The following is a 20,271-nucleotide window of genomic DNA, read 5'->3' as shown; positions in this document are numbered from 1 at the left end:
TCACATGGCTGAAGAGAGGTTTCACTACTAGAGTTAAATGAAAATTGAATCCACTCATTCTTTTCTTTGGAAGGAGGAAAATAATATTCAAATTTCTCTCTTAGTTTCTCCAAATGTTTGAAGATAATTTCATTAATGTTTCCCCCAGTACTTTCAAGCACTTTAATGTAGTACTCGAAAAACATGTCAGTGATATTTTTCCTCATTCTTTCTTTCCAAACATCAAGTTTTCTTTTGAATGCATTAATTCGATCCATGGAATTAAAGTTGTTTTTTGAAGGTCCCTGAAGTGTAAGGTTGAGCTCGTTAACCAAGTGAAATATATCACTTAGGTATGCCAACTTCATTACCCAGTCATCATCATACATTCGATGAGCTAAAGGAGACTTTTATCATTCAAAACTATTTCAACTTCAGTTCTTATCTCCAATAACCTTGATAATACTTTTCCGTGGCCCAGCCAGCCTACTTCAGAATGTAGTAACAAAGCGGAATCAGTGGCGGCTCATGACGTAAAAAGTGCGTGAAGCAGTGTTAGGTCGACTTCTAATTTTATAGTAACAAAAAACATGTATAGGCTTATGTATATTAAATACCCGTATATTTAAAATACGTGACTGATGATGATGACTATAATAATAATAATAATAATAATAATAATAATAATAATAATAATAATAATAATAAATTAACGGTAATAAATAATCATACCAATTTTTTTTTAAGACAAGTTGAATCCTTCTGTTCATGGCAGCGAATTTATCAGTAACATCGTTGTGGAAAGGCTGATTTTTTCACAGTTTTGTGCACAATTTGCTTCTGCATGGAAATATTTGCGATTTACGACAGTCTTTGTTGTGACATGCAACTACGCAAATAGTTTTTAATGTGATTCATGTAAGAAAAACTTCTTTATGCATACAAATTTGTTAATATACAGCCCAAATCCCTAAAGCACACTGATTTTATGAACATATATTACTCTTAATTATATAAAATAATCTAATAATTGACGTAATAAGAACAGTAGAGAAAATAATTACAATGCACACAACGTGATCTTTATGCACACTCGCTCACGAAACCGCGGAAAAATTTTACTTTGTATATAGACTACAGTAGTACCTACAACGCTGACACCATAACCATGTTTTTTTCAATTCTTCTTACATTATATTTCCACTTTTCTCAAGACTCGTGCTTGCTTCTTTAGCAAAACAGCTAAAAAAGTTACAAATATATTCATTTAGTATAACTTTTCTAAGGGCGAAATTAATTTACGCTTTTAAATTTCTGTAATTTTCATTGTTAGAGTTGGCTACTCTGATTAGTCCCTTTGTCATTGATTGGTGGAACGTTGTGAATTCGTCTCTTCTAAAAAGAAGTAAATTAAAATCATCAGTACCAGTTGCAGAAGACACAGGCCTGCACTATATATTGACTATACCTCAACTCTGGCTACCAGCAACAGGCATCTATAATGAACACCGATCAAAATACCCCTCATTTCTCGTGAAAAACAACAACTGAATAGACTACAGTGGACTATAGTGGACTTTATGTTGTCAGCAAACAGCTGGATACATTAAGAAGATTGATAAGATTGATTGATTATATTTCACAACTGACCAAAGCCACGATACTAACTGTTTTTGCGGGGTGAATGGTGTAGCCTTGTTGCCATGGTAACCATAACTGAGTGAAACACTAACAGGAGAAAAATCGAGCTCACTTCACCAGCGCACAACTTAAACGTATCAGAGTTTTGTTGCTACAGTAACCATAGCAAGCGAAATAGAAAGTCGCAATGCAAGAAGTGGATTCACTGGCGCTATGTTCGTTAATTCTTCAGCGCGGCGCGATTTTTGAATGTACGTTAAACATAAAATAAAATCAATCGCATTGTGATGTATAATAAAAGTAAAATGATTTTTTCAATTTTTTTCAATTCTATGGTGAAGTTGTGCTTCACTTGGTTCACCTGAAAAGCCGCCTCTGAGCGGAATGTTGGACTCCAACTTCAGAACAGAAAGCTGCTAATAACCTGGAGGTTCTTGGGGACGATTTCGTATTTACTGTTTTAACTGCTTCTGTTAAGACGACATGCAACTCTGGTGACATATGTCCATTGGCAAGATGTTCTTGGTGAATAATGCAATGAGTTGTGTTCATATAAGGAGAATGAGCTTTAATTCGTGTGCCAACACCAGGATACTGTTGTAATACGATTATAGATTGCATTATGATCTGATTCAAGTCTAAGATTATTGACTTCATGGTAAATACAAACAATTTCTCATCACTGCAAAAACTGAGTTTCAAGAGCTCAGTGAACACTATAAGGATGAAGGTGTAATGTTACACCAGGACATGCTTTTAAATATTTTGAAAAAGAGAAATGAAAGTATTGTTAATATGCCATCTGTGGTCGAAGTTCGTTCCAACTACTACTAAAGATCCCTATATCAACCTCTGCAGCAGTAAAGTTATTTGGTTCTGAGAAGACTTAAAACCTGCATGAGATTATTAATGATTGAGAAGCTCCTAAACCATCTTGCAACCCTAAAAGTTCATCACAAGGAGACCAACAACTTCTTAGGCATGGATTGTATAGTTACTGACTCCATATCTAAGGCAGAGATACTTTTGCTGTAAAAATATAAACTGAATTTTATTTACAAGCAATTGAGTTTATACTTCATTATACCAACATACACCTACATTGATGTAATAATTATCGAGCATTTTAAATAAATGGAACAATTTTCATACATTATTCATTTATACCTATTTATTCTTTGGACGTTTACCATTAAAAAGGTTATGGAACTCTTTGCTTGAGACAGAAAACCAAGCCTAAGAAAATGATTAGGATCAGTGCTTACCTGGCCCCCAATATTTTCTTCAAGTTGCCTCTCCTGATGACACCTCTTTTTAATCTGCTCGATAGTGCAGCTTTGTGGAGTAACGGTTAACTTGCCTGACTGTGAAACAAGCAGGCCTGGGTTCAAATTCTGGTTAGGACAAGTTACCTGTTTGGGGTTTTTTCCTAGGTTTTCCCTCGACCATTTAAAGCAGAATTGCTGGCTAACTTTCGGTTTTGGACCTTGGACTCATTTCACCTTTATTAGTTTCAATTCATGCATCATCTTAACAGTTTCAGTTCGACCAAGAGATCGTGGCAGATATGGTTCTGGTATTCGTCTACAGGTGTCATATGTCTGGGGGAGGTGCACAAATCCCAGCGAGCCATAAGAGCTTCTACAGTGGATGACAGCAGGCCAGGGAGTGTAGCAGAATCTGCAATGCCACGATCTTCAGGTTAAGAGATGCAGCAGAACACAAGCACGTGAATTTCAAACAGATGTCATTGATCTGAGGGAGTGATATAGGGGAGCTGCACGTAAGCCCGGTCAGTTGGGAATGCCGGTCACCTCTTTATCTCCAAAACAATAATTCGATTTTGTCTTCCGACTGGTGATGCACTTCTGGAAGGATGACATTAACTATGTGCAAAACTCTTTTTGTAGTAGTTGAAGCCTAGCTGTTACTAGGAGTATTTGTATGTTTTCATTGATATTCTTATAAATCAAAAGCAACTTCAGGCTGCTGCTGCAAGTAATTAATCTTGTTTTATTTAATACTTTGACACTAGGAATATACCCATACATGTTGCTAGTCAATGGGTAGCAGTTTGATATTGGTACCTACATTCATTAATTTATGGTTGCATTTTTACAAACTGTCTGCAATGAAGGCAGTACCGGTCAACTGACCGCCATTACCTTCACCATACCGGCATTACCTTCGCGTGAATATAACATTTCGAAAAGCATCTCATGCATTATGTCAAGTGATATAGTTTCAATCTTAATAGTTCACGCGTTCAATATTACTCATTTATTTTTATTAATTGTTTATTCATTAGTTAATTAATTAATTAATTATGTATCATGTGTATCTAGTCGTCTATTTATTTATTTTTGCATTTCCTTGAGATGGTTAGCAAATACAGGCGTAAGACAAACAGAGGCAGCTTGACAGCAGAAGATCTTCAGAGAGCCCTAAGAGCTATACAGGCTGGAAAGTCCATCAGGTCAGTGTCGAAGTCTACTGGAATCTCCTTCAGCACACTTTAGGAGAGGATAAGTAAACAGAACTATAATGATCCTAAATTAGAAAAAAAAAAGTGAATTTTTACTCCTGACCAAGAAGCAGAGATGTGCAATCAGTTCAAAGTTTTGGCAAATTCTTTCCATGGTCTTATGCCAAACGATGTAAAGCGTGCAGCCTTTGAGTTTGCTAAGCAAATAAAATAGAACATGAACATACATTCTCCAAAGAAACAAAAATGGCAGGACGTTATTGGCTTGAAGGTTTCCTGAAGTGAAACCTTTCTTTGTCTTTGAGAAAATCAGAGGCAGTAAGTATTAACCGCATTAAAGGTTTCAATAAGGAAGAAGTTCAAAGTTTTAGACTAATCTTGAGGATGTTTTTCTAAAATATGGATTCTCGGCATCACATGTCTACAATGTAGACGAAAGAGGGAATGGAACCTGAAACTATTTTGGCACCCAAGGGCCAAGAACGAGTAGGAGCAGCTACAAGTGCAGATCGTGGCACACATACCACTGCGATGTGTGCCATGAGTGCTGCTGGGAACTATATTTGCCCGATGTTTATATTTGGTCGGAAAGGAATGTGTCCGACTCTAGAAAAAGGCGGACCTCCTGATGCACTGTACAGCTGTTCCAAAAATGGATGGTCCAATGAACTTTTCTTGAAGTGGTTGGAACATTTTGCCCATCACTCCCGTCGTACTCCAGAAAACCCTAACCTTCTGATCCTTGACAACCATTACTCACATTGCACCTTAGAGGCATATGAATTCTGCAGGGTAAAAAGTACTGTTATGGTTGGATTGTCACCCCACACTTCTCAGAGAACCCAGTCACTTGATGTGACATTCTTTGGACCTCTCAAGACGGCATGTAATAAGGAGTGTGACATCTATATGAAAATGAACAAGTAAAAGTATATCAGACCTGATGATCTTGCCAGAGTTGCAAACATAGCAAATGTTTTTTGTCAGATTTTGAAGCGACAGGAATTTTCGCTTTAATTCCCAATTTGTCTCCAGATTCTGCTTATTATAACCCTGATCTTCACCCAGTCACATCACAGAGTAATCCCTCTAATCAGTCAAATATCTGCTTGTCTGATCCTGTTTCTGCTCCACCTGAGTGCAATGTTGCAGTCAACCGTTTCTATAGCTGTCAGTGAAACACCAGGGGAAAAGAAAAAACGCAATTACATACAAATCAGTATTTCCGAAATTTTGAAAGCTATATCAGCTGGACCTATTACATCTAACAGTAGAAGATCAGGAAGAACAAAAAAGTAGCACTCTGAAGTACTCACTTCTACACCTATGAAGAAAACGTTTGAGGCTAAAGAACAGAAGAAACTGTCGCAGAAAAAAGAAAAGAAATACGATCCTAAAATGTCTGCTGCGAAGAGATCTGATGCAAAGAAAAAACTCCCAAAGAAGTTGTTTGAATATTCATCAGAGGATAATGATCTAGTCATGTGTGATAACAGTGATGATGAACTGAAAGCGACAGAAAGAAGTGCTCTCTGTGCAATGATTATGGTATCAAGCTGCGGAAAGTGGGTACCTGCAGAGTGTAGTGGTTGTGATAGTGCCAAGGGGTATGAATGTGACTACTGTCTTAACATGACTGATTAAATTCCGTTCAGAGACCTAAGAAAAACTTTTAACTATATATGTAACTGAAAAAAAATATGACTGTGTTTCATGTAACTTCCTTAACCCTTCAGTACTCGCGTGGATTACAATAGTAATCCACTGATATTTAATCCTGTATTACGTCACCGCCTTCAGCACTGCGTAGCTGAGCGTCAATGCAATTTCTCGTCACAGTCTAAGTGAGGCATTACTGGTGTTTAGACGTATTTGTCGCAACGCTTTGGAAAGTTATACGGAGTTTTATCAAGTTATACGCAGTTTTTCCGAGTGGATTACCATTGTAATCCACGCGAGTACTGACGTCAGTTTCTTGCTCAGGTAAGTGAAATAGTTTTTATATGGTTATGAGTGATGCAATGCAGGAACTTTATGAAAAAAGTGTGTGATATCGTTCCATCCTCTTTGTAGTTGGCTCCAATGGGTACGGAAAATACAAGCAATATTTGCAAGTGGCTAGATGAAGATCTGGATGTTGGCATTGAAAATGAAAGTGATGATGAAAGCAACAAAGAAGATCTTTTGAATGAAGTTCACGATTCTAATTCAGAAAAAGACAATGAGGAGGAGGATGATGATTATGGTGATGGTGATGGTGATGAAAGACTAATGTCTATAAATGATGGAAACTGCTATACGGGAAGAGACAACACTACAATTTGGCAGGAAGAACCAGTATCTCTACGAGGGAGAAGAAGAGCACAAAATATAGTGATTCATTTACCGGGCCCTAAAAGAGCTGCAAAAAATGCGCGGACACACACAGTGTGTTTTGACTGCTTTATTGATCAGACAATAATCAATGTAATAGTAAGGTGTACTAATATTTATATTGAAAAAGTGAAGCGTAATTACGGACGTGACAGAGATTGCAAATTAACAAATGACGTTGAAATTCGAGCACTCTTAGGTATTTTGTATCTTGCCGGTGCTTTGAAATCGGGAAGACTGAACGTAAGAGAACTATGGGATAAAAATGGAACAGGTATAGAGTCAATTTACCTGACTATGACCTACAATAGATTCCAATTTTTGTTACGATGTCTACGCTTTGATAACATTCATGACAGGCAGGAAAGGAAAGAAATTGATAAACTGGCTGCTGTACGTGAAGTGTTCGAGTTATTTGTTCAGAATTCACAAAGGTGCTACATTCCAAGCGAATATGTAACTATAGACGAGCAGTTGGTTGCATTCAGAGGACGATGTCCCATGAAATTGTATATACCTACTAAACCAGCAAAATATGGGATCAAAATTTTTGCTATGGTGGATGTGAAAACATATTACACTCATAACTTGGAAATTTATGCTGGTATTCAACCAGATGGTCCATTTCACCAAAGTAACAGTGCACATGCAGTGGTGAAGAGGCTGGTTCATCCCATCAAAGGAACAGGAAGAAATGTGACCACCGATAACTAGTTCACGAGCATACCTCTGTGTTTAGATCTTCTAGAAAATGACAAAATTACACTTGTAGGAACCTTGAAAAAAAACAAAAGAGAAATCCCTCCTCATTTCACAACTACTCAAGACAGGGAAGTTAACAGTACATTGTTTGGATTCAATGAAAACTGCACAATTATTTCGTATGTACCAAAGAAAAACAAAAGAGTGTTAGCATTATCAACCATGCATTATGATACGGCAATGGATGAGGAAACAGGAGGAAGCCAGAAACCTGAAATAATATCTTTCTATAATAGAACTAAATGTGCTGTGGATGTCCTGGACCAGTTATGCTCAGCCTATGATGTAAGCAGAAATTCACGCCGCTGGCCTCTGACTATTTTCTTTGACTTACTAAACATAGCAGGTGTCAATGCTCTTGTTGTTTATTCTGCAAACAAACAAAAAATTCTACGGAAAAACTTCCTAAAAACCCTTGCTCTGGACCTAATGAAGCCACTAATTTCCGAGCGTATCACCCAACAGACAATTCCAAGAGAAATAAAGAGAAGAGGAGAGCAACTGTTAGGCATTCCACAAACAGGTCAAGAAGAAGGAACACGGCCAGAAGGTATTGGTAGGTGCTACATGTGTGGTAGAACAAGAAACAAGAGCACAAGACAATCTTGTTCCCAGTGCTTGAAGAGAATTTGTCCTACTCATTCAGATGTAATTTGTTTGAACTGTGTAGAAGAAATGCATAGGCCTACTCAGATAATTGAATCAGATGTAGATTAGACTCACGTGTGTAAAGTGTGAAATGCAAACATAAACATGAAAGTGCATCAATATCCTTCTTACAATACACAAAAACATCTGTAAAATATTGCAAGTGAAGTGAGAATGATTGTTACATCCCTGAATTTTTTCATTGCTACACCCCTGAGTGAGGTATTCGGTTATCAAATATGACGTAAGTAAGGTCAGCAGTAGTGAACTTGCGTTTCCCGTGGGAGAGATTAAGAGAGATCAAGAGTTCAGATGACCTTCAAACATCGAGTGAGCAACAATGCTAGATAACCTACATAATTATGATGATAGTGAACTAACTCATAACTATGATGCAACAATAAATTATGGCTCAAAGACACGACCAGTGTTGAAATATTATGCAAACATGTCACTTGAATGCAATTTGTGTGCTATCCATTTCATTATTAATATTTATATTTAATACGTTCCGTTATGCGTACCATATCTATTCTTATTACTGTAATAACTGAAAACAATATATTTCTTAACATTTAAATCTAATTCCAATGTTTAAACCTTGTCTGTAAACAAAAACAAATGTGGATTACCATTGTAATCCAGGTGAGTACTGGCGTTACGGAATTTAACGCGAGTAACGAAGGGTTAAGGCGATTTGTAGCTAATAAAATATTGTATGCAGTTATTTTGTTTTTTTAAATATAATTTCTATCTGTTTTGAAGAAAGACAGATATAAACATAAGATTTTTAATTTACATATTCATTATAACATCGTTTTTGTGTAATTCCATTGATTGGTATACACATTGTAACGTAGAAAATATTAAATAAATCATATAATAGGTCGTTCCCTTTAAATTCAATTGTAAATTTCATTACCGTTATTACCTTCATGTGCTGGGAATGCTGGTCTATGCAGTGGTCTTTAATTAAGGAATTTATATAAAAATTAGCAACTGTTTATAAACTTTAAATAGATGCAGTTGAAAGTGGATAGTTCAACAGTTCTAATGACTTCACTAAAATTCAAATTGGATTATTAGTTGTCTGATACAGTCACATTTTGCTTAGGTGACCGCCATTGCCTGCATCTCCCCTATTAACAGAAAGATGGAGGGGTATTTGTAGACTTCATCAGAAATGGATGACATATCCGAATCGACAAGATGGGACCAAGGATTGAATCACATGAAGAGCAGTCCTAAGGGCTTCAAAATCATCCCAATATAAGGAGATTGCACAATAAGTGCTATGGTGCTTGCCTAAGAGCCCTCCTTTGGAAGTAAAAAAAAAGGTCTTTCCAATAACTTTTGTTTCTTCTCTTATATTAATGGATTTTTCTTTTTATGTGTTTTAGCAAAACGGAAGGACAATATCACAGCTTTAGTTGACAAAGATGAAGGTTCAAGAAGAAAGTCGATAGCATTGTCTCATGGAAATAATGTGATCATGCATGGTAAGTTAAGGAAGCCGTATCTTTGGGCTTTCTGTTATTTCAGATTCTTTTTTGTCTTTCAGTTACAAAGCTAAACGATCACCTCATCCCCATAATGATGGTAATCTAGTAGTATATAACAATTATGAGCATTGTAAAGACTTGAGAAATGTTTCATTGGTTTGCTGTGTTTAATAATTTTCGTCTTTTACGCCCTGAACTTACCAATAAAAATAGTGCATAATATTGCAGTTCTCTACATTTGTAGAAGCAGTCTCATCAGGAGTAGAAGAAGACTTGTGTTGCTGAGGTTTCATTGCTGTCCTTTTGTACACCATTGAGATGGTCCATAAATTACTTAGTTTCATCAGTATTAATAGATACTTTTCACGCTTGTCAAATATGTCATTTTATTTATTTTTGCTTTGTGTAAAACACACAGTTAATGTGTTTCTTATTTCTTTTCCAACTCTTGTAGCAAAGTGTCTGTATTTGTCATGCCTGTGATACAGTTGTTAAGGATAATGTCTTAAGGTATGGTGTCACACATCGCTACTTTTGCTGCGCAACTTTTGTACTGCAGCTGCAAAAGTTGCGTGTCATGTTCACACGTAAGCCAAAAGTAGCATGCTGCATACTACTTTTCATGCTGCGCAACCCAAATGCTGCAAAAGTTGCAACTGTAGGTTGCGAGTCTGTTCACACACAAGTTTGCTACTTTTGCAGCCACAGTCTAGCTGCAGCTTTCCATCTTCGTGTTGTCTTTTCAATATACATTTTGTGGTTATGTTCGCATTAGAGTTTCGAATTATGAAACTCATGCAATAGCTTGCATATCTATTATTTGCTTTTCTCTCCTAACTAGTATTCAGAAATTGGCATTATTTTTACTATAAAGCTATTAAAAAACACCTATATACTTAAATGATAACCAACAGCATATTCACGTAATCAGTGCTGGCAATCCTCCTGTTTGAAACTATGCTACAGAAAATAAAAATAATGAATTATATCATCAGCAAATATACTCTGTGTTGTACATTTAGTAACTTTTACAAATAATTTATTTTCATCACATCTAAAATTAAAATATATCCAAACAATAAAAGTATCATTGGCACATTTTGGTGGCAACACTGGTCGCAATTGCTGCAAAAGTTTCAACAAAACTGATATAAAAAATGCTGTGGCTGCAACCCTGAGAACTCTGTTTGCATATCGCTACTTTTAAGCTGTGCGCAGCATGAAAAAGTAGCGGGCAGCAGATTCGGCAGCCTCTACTTTTCAGGTTACACCGTTCTTCACACGTCACAGTACGAGAGTTGCGCAGTTTTTTGTACTACAGCGCTGCAAAAGTAGCGTTGTATGACTATACCTTTTAGTATCTCTATGATATTCGTTCTCTAGTCTGAATGTCTCTGATTGTCTTTAAATGTATGCTTTCTTTTCGGTTTTGTCTGGTCTTAAATTCTCAACATTTTCTCAGAGAAAACAATAATATAATAACACCACAGTCAGTTACGAAAGGCTTGATCATAGTCCAGGAGACAGCTGAGTTTCTACTTCATCAATGTATCAGCACAATCTATATTGCGGGTGTTGCACACAGGATCCTGTATGTACACCCTGGGCAACAACTTTGTCGGTAAATTGGCCTATACAACTGGCTTCATGTATGTATGTGTATGTATGTATTTATTAATACTACAATTGGGTATACACCTGGTGGCAGTGATATATAATATACAATAACATTACAAGAATTATATTCATAAAATTTACAGTAATTAGAGTAATAAAAAAATTAAATAAACGTAAATTTAATTCTAACTATAATTAAATAGATGTAATAATTCTAGGACTATAAATAAAAACTATGCTATAATAGCACGTACAATAAACGAAAGTATACCTAATCTATAAGTATTTCTATTAAACCCAACTATTACCAACTTAAGTAATTACATATCACCTGAATTAATTACATATCAACTTAATTAATTACATGACACAACTTAGATAATTACACTGCACCTATAATTATATTTTCAAACTAATCTTCTCAACCTTTCCTTAAATGTGTTGATTTTGAGAGGACCACCCTGAAAGATTGCCGCAGGTAAGCTGTTCCATTCTACTATTGTGCTGTTAACAAAGGAAAATTTTGCCACGTCTGTTCTTTGTTTTCTGTATTTAAACTTCCTAATATGATCAGCCCTGCCTAAGTATGATGGTGTCACTAATCTAGCATTGATGTCGGTCCATGCTTTGTGTCCCATTTGTACCTTAAACAATGAGGTCAGTCTGGTTTTTCGTTGCCTTGATTTGAGAATTTCTCACCTTAGGTCTTTTACTGCTTCTTCATCCTGCCCCCTTCCCATTTTGACATATTTTGCAGCCCTGCGTTGGACCTTTTCTATTGAATCGATTTGGTTTTGTCTGTACGGATCCTAACCTACTGCTCCATATTCCATATTTGATATGGATGAATACAAAATTCAAATTATTCATTTGTTAAAAAAAATCAGAGACATTATTCATGTTCCGGACCTATGCTTCATGTTTAGTCTGACAAAACCTGGGCATTTGTGAGGAGAAAACATTTTTTTTTTTTCACATTTGTATTGTGTACAACATAAAAGTAGAAAAACATGTATAACAGGAAAGGAATTGAAAGTAAGAATCATTACAGTTCAGAATATTTTGCAATCACGTAACTACCTAGAATGAAGGGAATGAATTAAATAGAATGCAGTAAAATGTTACTGATCCCTACTGGAAATTCAACTAATTTTACCGTAGACTATTCAATTGTATTAAAATGATTTACCTAAAACGTGATGTATATTTGCAGGATAATTCAGGTAAGACACATTTTATGAAAATGAGGATATTTTCTATTTTCCGGGATGTATGTTGAACTTAATTGTATTTGCCATTAGGTATGTTATCAATTTAGTTTATATAACTGAAGTTTCATATTAAAAAATAAGATAGAGTTTTAGCAAAGCCTCCTATGGGTTCACGTCGTTAATGTTATGTCCTATAGAATTCTCTGTGGTTAAGAATAAATGTGAATTCATTTATTGGTTTTGTAATGAAGATGCAAAGGAATGGATGACGATCTTGAACGTTGTTATAACTGTAGTTGATTGATTTCTTGTTCTTGCAGATTTTAGTCTGCCATGCATTATGTTTCAGGAGCTTTTTTCTATTATTCTGTAGATTAAGGTTCAGTGCATGCTGCAGATAAAGTCAATGTTGGATCTGAAAAATTACTTAGTAGGCTACTTGATTTAACTTTTCGAATGTTCACATTCCCTGCATCTCCATGTTGAAGAAGCTCAGTTCTATACTGACGCCTATTTACTTCATGAAAGATTAGTTCTGTTATTCTTTCACCTGGAGTAGAATACAAGATTCTAATTTTTTAAAATCATAAGTAGGGCTTTGTGGAGGATGCAGAATTCCTTATAAATCTAGTATCCTTTATCTTGCCAATTTACCCTGCTATGAAGTTGGAAGAACATGTGATAAGAATAGATTTTTCGGTCATGAATCTGATTTCGGATGTAGTTACGTAGGAAAATTCAATTTTGTGGCAGGATCAATGGAACAAAGTTTATGTAAGTCAGTTATTTTATAGGCTTCAACTTTAATAGTTTCGTAAATGGAGAAGTTTTGTATGTAATATGTCACATCAACGGATGTATATACGTCATCCAACATCGTAAGATGAAGATTACATTTGGAGAAATTTTGGATATCCTTACGTGCTGAGCAAGTTTGTATGCTGATTCTCAGAATATCAGTTTAGTGTTTCTCTGTATAACCTACTTCCATTTCAATTGAAACAAATATAACGTTTTGTGTGTGTGTGTGTGTTTTTTAATTAAATTGCCACTTTCAGTTTTGTTCCGGGTCAATGTATTTTAGTACTATTTGGAATGTCCATAACAGGGAACTTCATAGAAAAAAGGTCTTTGCATTTCACATGCTGAATTTGTTTGAATGTGTGGTTCATAGATATGAATGAATGAATGAACATATTTGTCTTTAAGCAATATACCTTTTGGTGAGGCAGTACTTCACATTATTAGTACACAGTGCCATCTCCCCATTTTACAACGCCTCTCGTACAAGTCATTTAGGTCATTACTTATTAATTTAGTATTGCAATTCTTCCACTAGTCTTTTATTGTCCATCATCAATTATTCCACTAATTCACTTCTCACCCATTATTATACCAAAAATACTATATTTCTAATTCTTGACCCCCCTCGTGTATGGCACATTTCTCCTCACTTCACATCTCTAACTATTTGCACTTTTCACTGCTAACTTTTCCACATTGCTACTTTATTTAGTTCTTAGTTTTCTTTTCTCACGATTTATTTCCCCTCCACACCATTTCCTTAAGTCATACTGCTTTTTCACCTTGTTTTCCCCTTTTGTTTCAACACTGCTTCCTGAACTATCATCTACTTTCATTACTCTACTTCTTGTCAGCCTCGATTTAGATCTTAGTTCCTTCACCTACTTCGGAATTGCTCCCATCTGATGCCCACCGTGATTCATAGATATATACCTTGTGTTCAAGAGAGAATTGAAACACATTTATCTAACTGTAATTTTATTGATAAACATCGAGTGCAAACTTACAACACTGGCTATTATATGTATACTTCACCCCACAGTCATATAGATGCTTAGTGCATGAGCCATTGGCTGCACTGAACTTTATATAAATACTCTGATCGGTGTAGTCACGAAGAATATGAAACACATTATATTAAGTTATTCTTTTTTTTTCTCCATTTTTTTTACACATGATGAAAGGTCCCATTCCACGCAGTGGCAGTGAAACAATGGAGGACTATGATAGTGTTACTGAAAAACAGAAGAAGATGTCACCTAAAAAAATTCCACAGATGTCAGTGAAAAGTAGAAGGGAGAATGCAGCTGATAATGAAATTGGTAATTACGTATATTCAAAAGATAGACATGTCCGTGTATACAGGAGGCAGAAAGGTAGAGCTTTTATGATTTGTTGAACTCGACATTAAGAAAAGGTGATGTAGTCTTCACCGTGATCTGTGAAAAATCTAGTACTCAGTTTTATAGAGGTTGACTGAGTTCTGGAATTTATAACAAGACTGAAACCACCTCTTTAGGACCCTATACATTCCATCATGGATAATACTATATATACCATATTAACTACTCATTTTTGTAACATGATACATAGATTTTTTCACCTCTATGCACTATCACCTTTACTTTTTAACTTTGCTCTAGAGTATGCCATTAGGAAAGTTCAGGATAAAGTATGGAAATTCAATATTGCTGGAGAAGGAGTGTAAAGCAGTTATGACAATTGTTTGAAAAATTTGTGGCCTAACATAGAAATTAAATTAGGATTATTCTGAAACAATCTTTATTTCTCAAAATAATCCCCCCTGAGATTCACACACTTGGTCCACCGGTGCTGCAATGCTGCTATACCCTTCTTGTACATAGATTCTATGACGTCTGCAAAAAACTTTCTGCTGGTGCAATAACCTCTTCATTTGATAAAAATTTCTTCTCAACCAAGTGAGTTTTGAGCTTTGGGAAAAGAAAAAAGTCTGAGAATGCGAAAACTGATGAGTAAATAGCATGTGGCAACAATTCGAACTGTAGTATGTGTAGTTTAGCAACTGTGATTTGAGACGTGTGAGTAGATACATTGTCGTGATGAACGATACTTTTTTCTTGGCCATACCCGTGAATTTTTCCCTTGCAGTTGCTGCAGAAGATTTCAGTAATATTCTCCGGTAATTTTTCTCCCCTTTGCCAGATCATACCTTTAGAATCCTAGAACACAGACGTCATGACTTTCCCAGTTGATTGAACAGCTTTTGCTTTCTTTGGAGGGTGGAGAATCACTGTACTTCCATTGTTTCGACTGCTGTTTTGTCGCTGATATAAAGTAATTAATCCAGGTTTCGTCAGTGGTCACAATCTGCCTAAAAAAATTGGGCGTATTTTTTTAATCAAGCCAGACAATCTCTTGAAATATGACATCGGATGTGCTTCTGTCCCAGTTTTAAAAAATGCGGAACCCACCTTGCAGAGACTTTGGACATGCCCAAGACATTGACCAAGTGTGGCGCACATGTGCATATGCATATCCTCGGTAATTTTCCTCACTTTCAGTGGACGGTGATTCAACACCATTTTGTGAATTTTTGCTACGATTTCTTCACTTCTTACTGATAGTGTCGTATGTCCACTGTGGGGGTTGACTTCCACACTCTCTCGACCACGTTTAAATAGTGTCACCCATTTTTTCACAGTCGAAAATTCTGGAGCGGATTCCCTTAGTGTAGCATTCATGTCTGCTTTAATTTCTGTTGGACTCGTTCCCTTTTTACGAAATATTTAATGACAGCACGAAGCTCCATATTTTCCATTTTCGTGAATCTGTTCAGCGCACTAACTGAAAAATTAAACTACACAAATTGTAGTCAACAGGAAATTATGATTTTTCGTGCTTGAATTAATGTAAAATGGTCGCTAACAATGGCGGCATTGTTGACACGTTTTCAGTGCCATCTATATGTCAGGCCACGAACTTTTCAAACACACCTTTTGTCTTCTGTTTCATTGCTTCTCACATTCTGTTATAGCTGACAGAGGAATTTTTTAAGAGATCATCATTTTCTTAATTGGTGGATCTGACAGATTTGAGCAATACTATGGCTTCAGTTATAGCAGTTAAATTAATACATTTTGAAGAGCTTGTGGTCTGTAAATAAGCAACTTGAGAAATTTGTGAACTCGGCTGTTGTAAAATGCTTTTAGGATAATTTATTGGCAGTTTTAGAATATAAGTGTTTTTCTTGCAGAGTGTTTTTCCACATTCCGTATTGATCCTGAAACTGCTGAGAGTGATGTGACAGTGTTGAATGGTCTGGAGGTTCCCAGCATGTCAGCTGGTCTCATAAAAGTAGCACCCTTCGCTGTGAAGAGGGATCTTGTTAATGATGAGTCCAGTCTTGTAAGTAACAATTTATTTTGTGTTTGTCCATCACTTTTGTCTTTATATTCTTTGAACTATTATTAAAGTGAAAGGAGAGAGTATTGTGCTATTATAAAAAATAGATTTCGAAATTTTTACTGAAAGACACTGCACCACATTTTATTCATTATGCCCTTGTCACGCTGTGTCTGTCATTCTGTATGCCTGTCTACAATGATAACACACAAAAACACATCCAAATGAAATTCTCAACACATAACTCAATTTCAGAACACACACATTCTTTGACTCCACATTGCACTACACAAACACATCCCCACAGGAAACAAAACAAAAGGCGCCAAGACCAGCAACAACCAGTTCTGATGATGGCCGATAGCAGACCGAAACATGTCAACAAGGTAACATAAAATTTAACACGTGAAACTCATAATACGTTTTCCAAAACGAAATTATCTGCAATAAACTCTGCTTTTTTGAAGTTTGTGCAAGATAGGTCCCTAAACAATTCAGATTTGCACAAACAGAAACGTATGGATGTTTGTCAGTGGATCTTGGACTGCTGTGCTAATGAAGGTAATGCCTTCTTCAAAAGTATTATTACTCGAGATGGAATGTGAATCTATCAGCAGAGCATGGATCATTTCTGGCACACTGGTTGAAAATGACTGCTCTAGAACAACTGAAAACAAAGGGGAAAGGAGATAAGGATAAGCTAGTGGGGGGGGGGGAGAGATAAGCAGGTTGTAAATTGTGTGAGGTAAGAAGGAGAAGGTAGCACATGTTATGTGGAAAGGAAAAAAGTATTTGGAAGAATTACACCTATATTTATTTCTAATGTTGAAGCCTATGTATTAATATCCATAAATTGTTCTGAAGTATGTCATTTACAGTATGTTTGATCAAGCTGTTACCCCGCCCCTCATTGAAAGTCATAATTTTAGTCTTGTATATTGATGATTCAAAAACTTGTATGCTTGGTACATCTCACTTAACTCATGAGTCCATGAGTCAGCATATGTAATTTGACCTCACTTTTTTGCAATAGGATCTTATCATCAGCAGCACTTGCCTGCAGATGCAAAACTGTGCTCGGGCTTGGGTTCGATTCCCACTTGATTACCTAATCGAGTTTTTTTCCAAAGTTTTCCCCAACCATAAGACAAATGTCAGGTAATCTCTGGCGAATTCTCGACTTCACTTCATCTCGCAAAAAAAAAAAAAAAAAAAAAACATGACCCTTGACTTGTTCCACATCTTATAGTTTAATGTCAATGTAAGATCTATGGCAGTAGTTCTCAACCTATGGTACACTTACCACCAGTGATATGTGAACCACTGCTGGGTGGTACCAGTACTTAAAGTGTGAAATAAAAAAATAAATTATCATAAAATATAAACATGTACTAAGGGCGCAAATAGCCATAGTAGCTGACGCGCCCTTGTTAAACCCTACTATTTCTAAACATGTACTGCTACTTTCTGTATATTTTATGGAACACTCCACTAAATAAATTAAAATAGTAACTGTTTTTAATTAAACACATCTTAATAAAACAATCAGTTACAGCTACTGGAGCATAGGAATGTTTATTATGAACCCTGAGAGCAACACTTGATTTGGCATTATAAATTTGGTTAGTGGTGCAGCTAATGTCCTAAATTAAAAATAGTGGTATGTCATTGAAGAAGGTTGAGAACCGCTGATCTATGGAATACAATAAATTAATTGAATTGAATTTAAGAAACTGAAGTGTTAATAAAATTATGACTTGTAATTTCAGGTTAGCTTCATCCTGAACGGAAGTGTAACTGTCCAAATTCTTAGAACCACGAGGACTCTGAAAAAAGGGGAAATATTCTTTGTTCCTAGAGGTAATACAGTAATCATTTGTGCCATTGTCAGCTGAAACTGTTATTTTTAGTCCTTGCTAGCTTTTATCATGTGATTGATTCAAACTGAACTGTGTGTTATAATTATTTGCAAGTTACAGTGCATTTGCATCATGCTTAATCCGAAGAACGTGGGCGGGAGCAAGCCTGTAGAGCATGAGTTAAAATGCGGTATTTTAGGTCCGTAATTTCCAGCGTATTGCACTTATATAACTTTAATTAATTAATGGCATGCACACAATCATAATTTTATTTTGCTAACCTATGTTACAATAGTTGCTGAAAGAGGTGTCTATTAGCATTCAGACATTCCCGACATCTTTTGATGAAATTTGAATTCACACGCAAAAGTTCTTCTTTCGTTATCCTTCTCATCTGTTCTTACATTGTCTTTCAGTTCATTGATGGTATTGGATTATTTCTATAGATTATATTTTTTAGGGTTCTCCACAAATAATAATCGCACGCGGTAAGATCTGGGGAACGTGCAGGCCATAACCTTATAGACAGAATGCTGTCATCAACAATCACTCCTATAGCCTCCAAAGAAGCACCTGCAATATAGACTGTGGCAGAATCTTGTTGAAAATGTGCATGTTGTTTCTCATTATCAGATAATTGTTAAAAAAACTGTGCAAGTATTTGCATAAGGAACCTCTCTCAACCTACATTATCTTCAAAAAATATTGGTCCCATTACTCGATTTTCTGTATGGCACACCACATATTAATCTTTTCATCATGCAGGGGAATTTCGTGAATTAATCGCAGATTTTCAGTACACCAGAATCTATTGTTCTGTGAACATACCACATAAATGAAATCATGCCTTATCAGAAAAGATTATTAAAATGTGGATCAACAATACCGTCAACAATGTTTTGTAAAACTCAATTACAGAAATTCACTCGACTTTCATTATCTTCGACTACAGTAACATTGTAAGGTTTCAATTTTAAAAGTTTAGTAGCCCTATGGGCTGTAGTTTTTGATATGCCTACTCCTTGTGCAACACGACGTAAAGATTTATTAGGAGTGATGCACCAATATCATCAAGTTTTGCTTCTGTTAGAACTCTTCGTTTTGGCCTACGAATTTTAGAGTTCAATAATTCCGTTTCTCTTAATCTACTGTCAAGGTTTCGAACCGTATCCTATTTGGAGGTCGAATATGGGAATTCCTCAACAAATTGTCTACACACTTGTCGGCATGAATCTGTTTTGACGTAAGTTTCGTACTTAAATATTCGCTGTTGTAGAGTAAAATTTTTAGCTGGCATTTCAATTATCTCAACAACTAATTTAATGCACAGCACACACACTTCAAACGTATTTAAAAGAAGTACACAAGCACACACGTCTTCTATCACTAACATCTCAGACTGTAATAAGCTGTAGCAACGACCGATAATATACAGGCCTGGGCAAATTTGTAGCATGAAGCAATCAGTAGTTGGGATCTTTTCACGTTCTTTAGATCAAGTGTGACGCGAACACACTGTGTTATACATTTTTGCATGTAGATAAAATTTAAGTTATGGTTGACATATTGCTATTAACACCACTAAATATGTCTGATATTCTGGCAATTGAATCAGTTTCTGAAATTGTAATCATTGCAAGAGCATTATGATAGGTATTCTTATATACCGATTTCAAAAAGTATAAAAGGTAATGGGCATTAGATACATACATACGTACATGCAAATACTCTTACATTCTCTTCGTCACTGCCTCTTTCTTTTTCCTATTGCATTATTACCGGTATTCTAATTTGACAATATCTGTTACATGACTAAGAACAAAAAACGTAACTGCGTAGCAAAGGACTTCCACAGTATTAAAATCCTCATCTCTAGGGAATGCACACTTCATAGTAGCCAGTAGCTAAAACTCGTTTCCTTTTCTGTAAAAATAAAAAATTAAAAAAAAGATCTCAGATCTCATTCATCTACTGAAATGCCGAACTACAAAATAACCAGATATTTC

The 20,271-nt window shown here is 35.8% G+C and overlaps 1 protein-coding gene across 7 annotated transcripts in view; it reads left to right on the top strand.

Moving 5' to 3' along the window:
• Positions 1-20,271, top strand: part of LOC138704910 (uncharacterized) — a 148,043-nt gene that overhangs the window by 119,771 nt on the left and 8,001 nt on the right. For 5 of the 7 annotated variants that reach the window (XM_069833309.1, XM_069833310.1, XM_069833304.1 and 2 more), the window contains 4 exons: positions 9,289-9,387; positions 14,207-14,344; positions 16,258-16,409; positions 18,176-18,266. In XM_069833309.1, coding sequence (XP_069689410.1) covers positions 9,289-9,387; positions 14,207-14,344; positions 16,258-16,409; positions 18,176-18,266 — 480 coding nt within the window. The remainder of the gene's footprint in view (positions 1-9,288; positions 9,388-14,206; positions 14,345-16,257; positions 16,410-18,175; positions 18,267-20,271) is intronic. The other 2 variants (XM_069833311.1, XM_069833308.1) reach the window with 1 other exon arrangement.

The sequence above is a fragment of the Periplaneta americana genome, chromosome 8 (genome assembly GCF_040183065.1).
Source record: "Periplaneta americana isolate PAMFEO1 chromosome 8, P.americana_PAMFEO1_priV1, whole genome shotgun sequence".
Classification (NCBI taxonomy): Eukaryota; Metazoa; Arthropoda; class Insecta; order Blattodea; family Blattidae; genus Periplaneta; species Periplaneta americana.
This window is presented reverse-complemented; position numbering and strand designations above follow the sequence as displayed.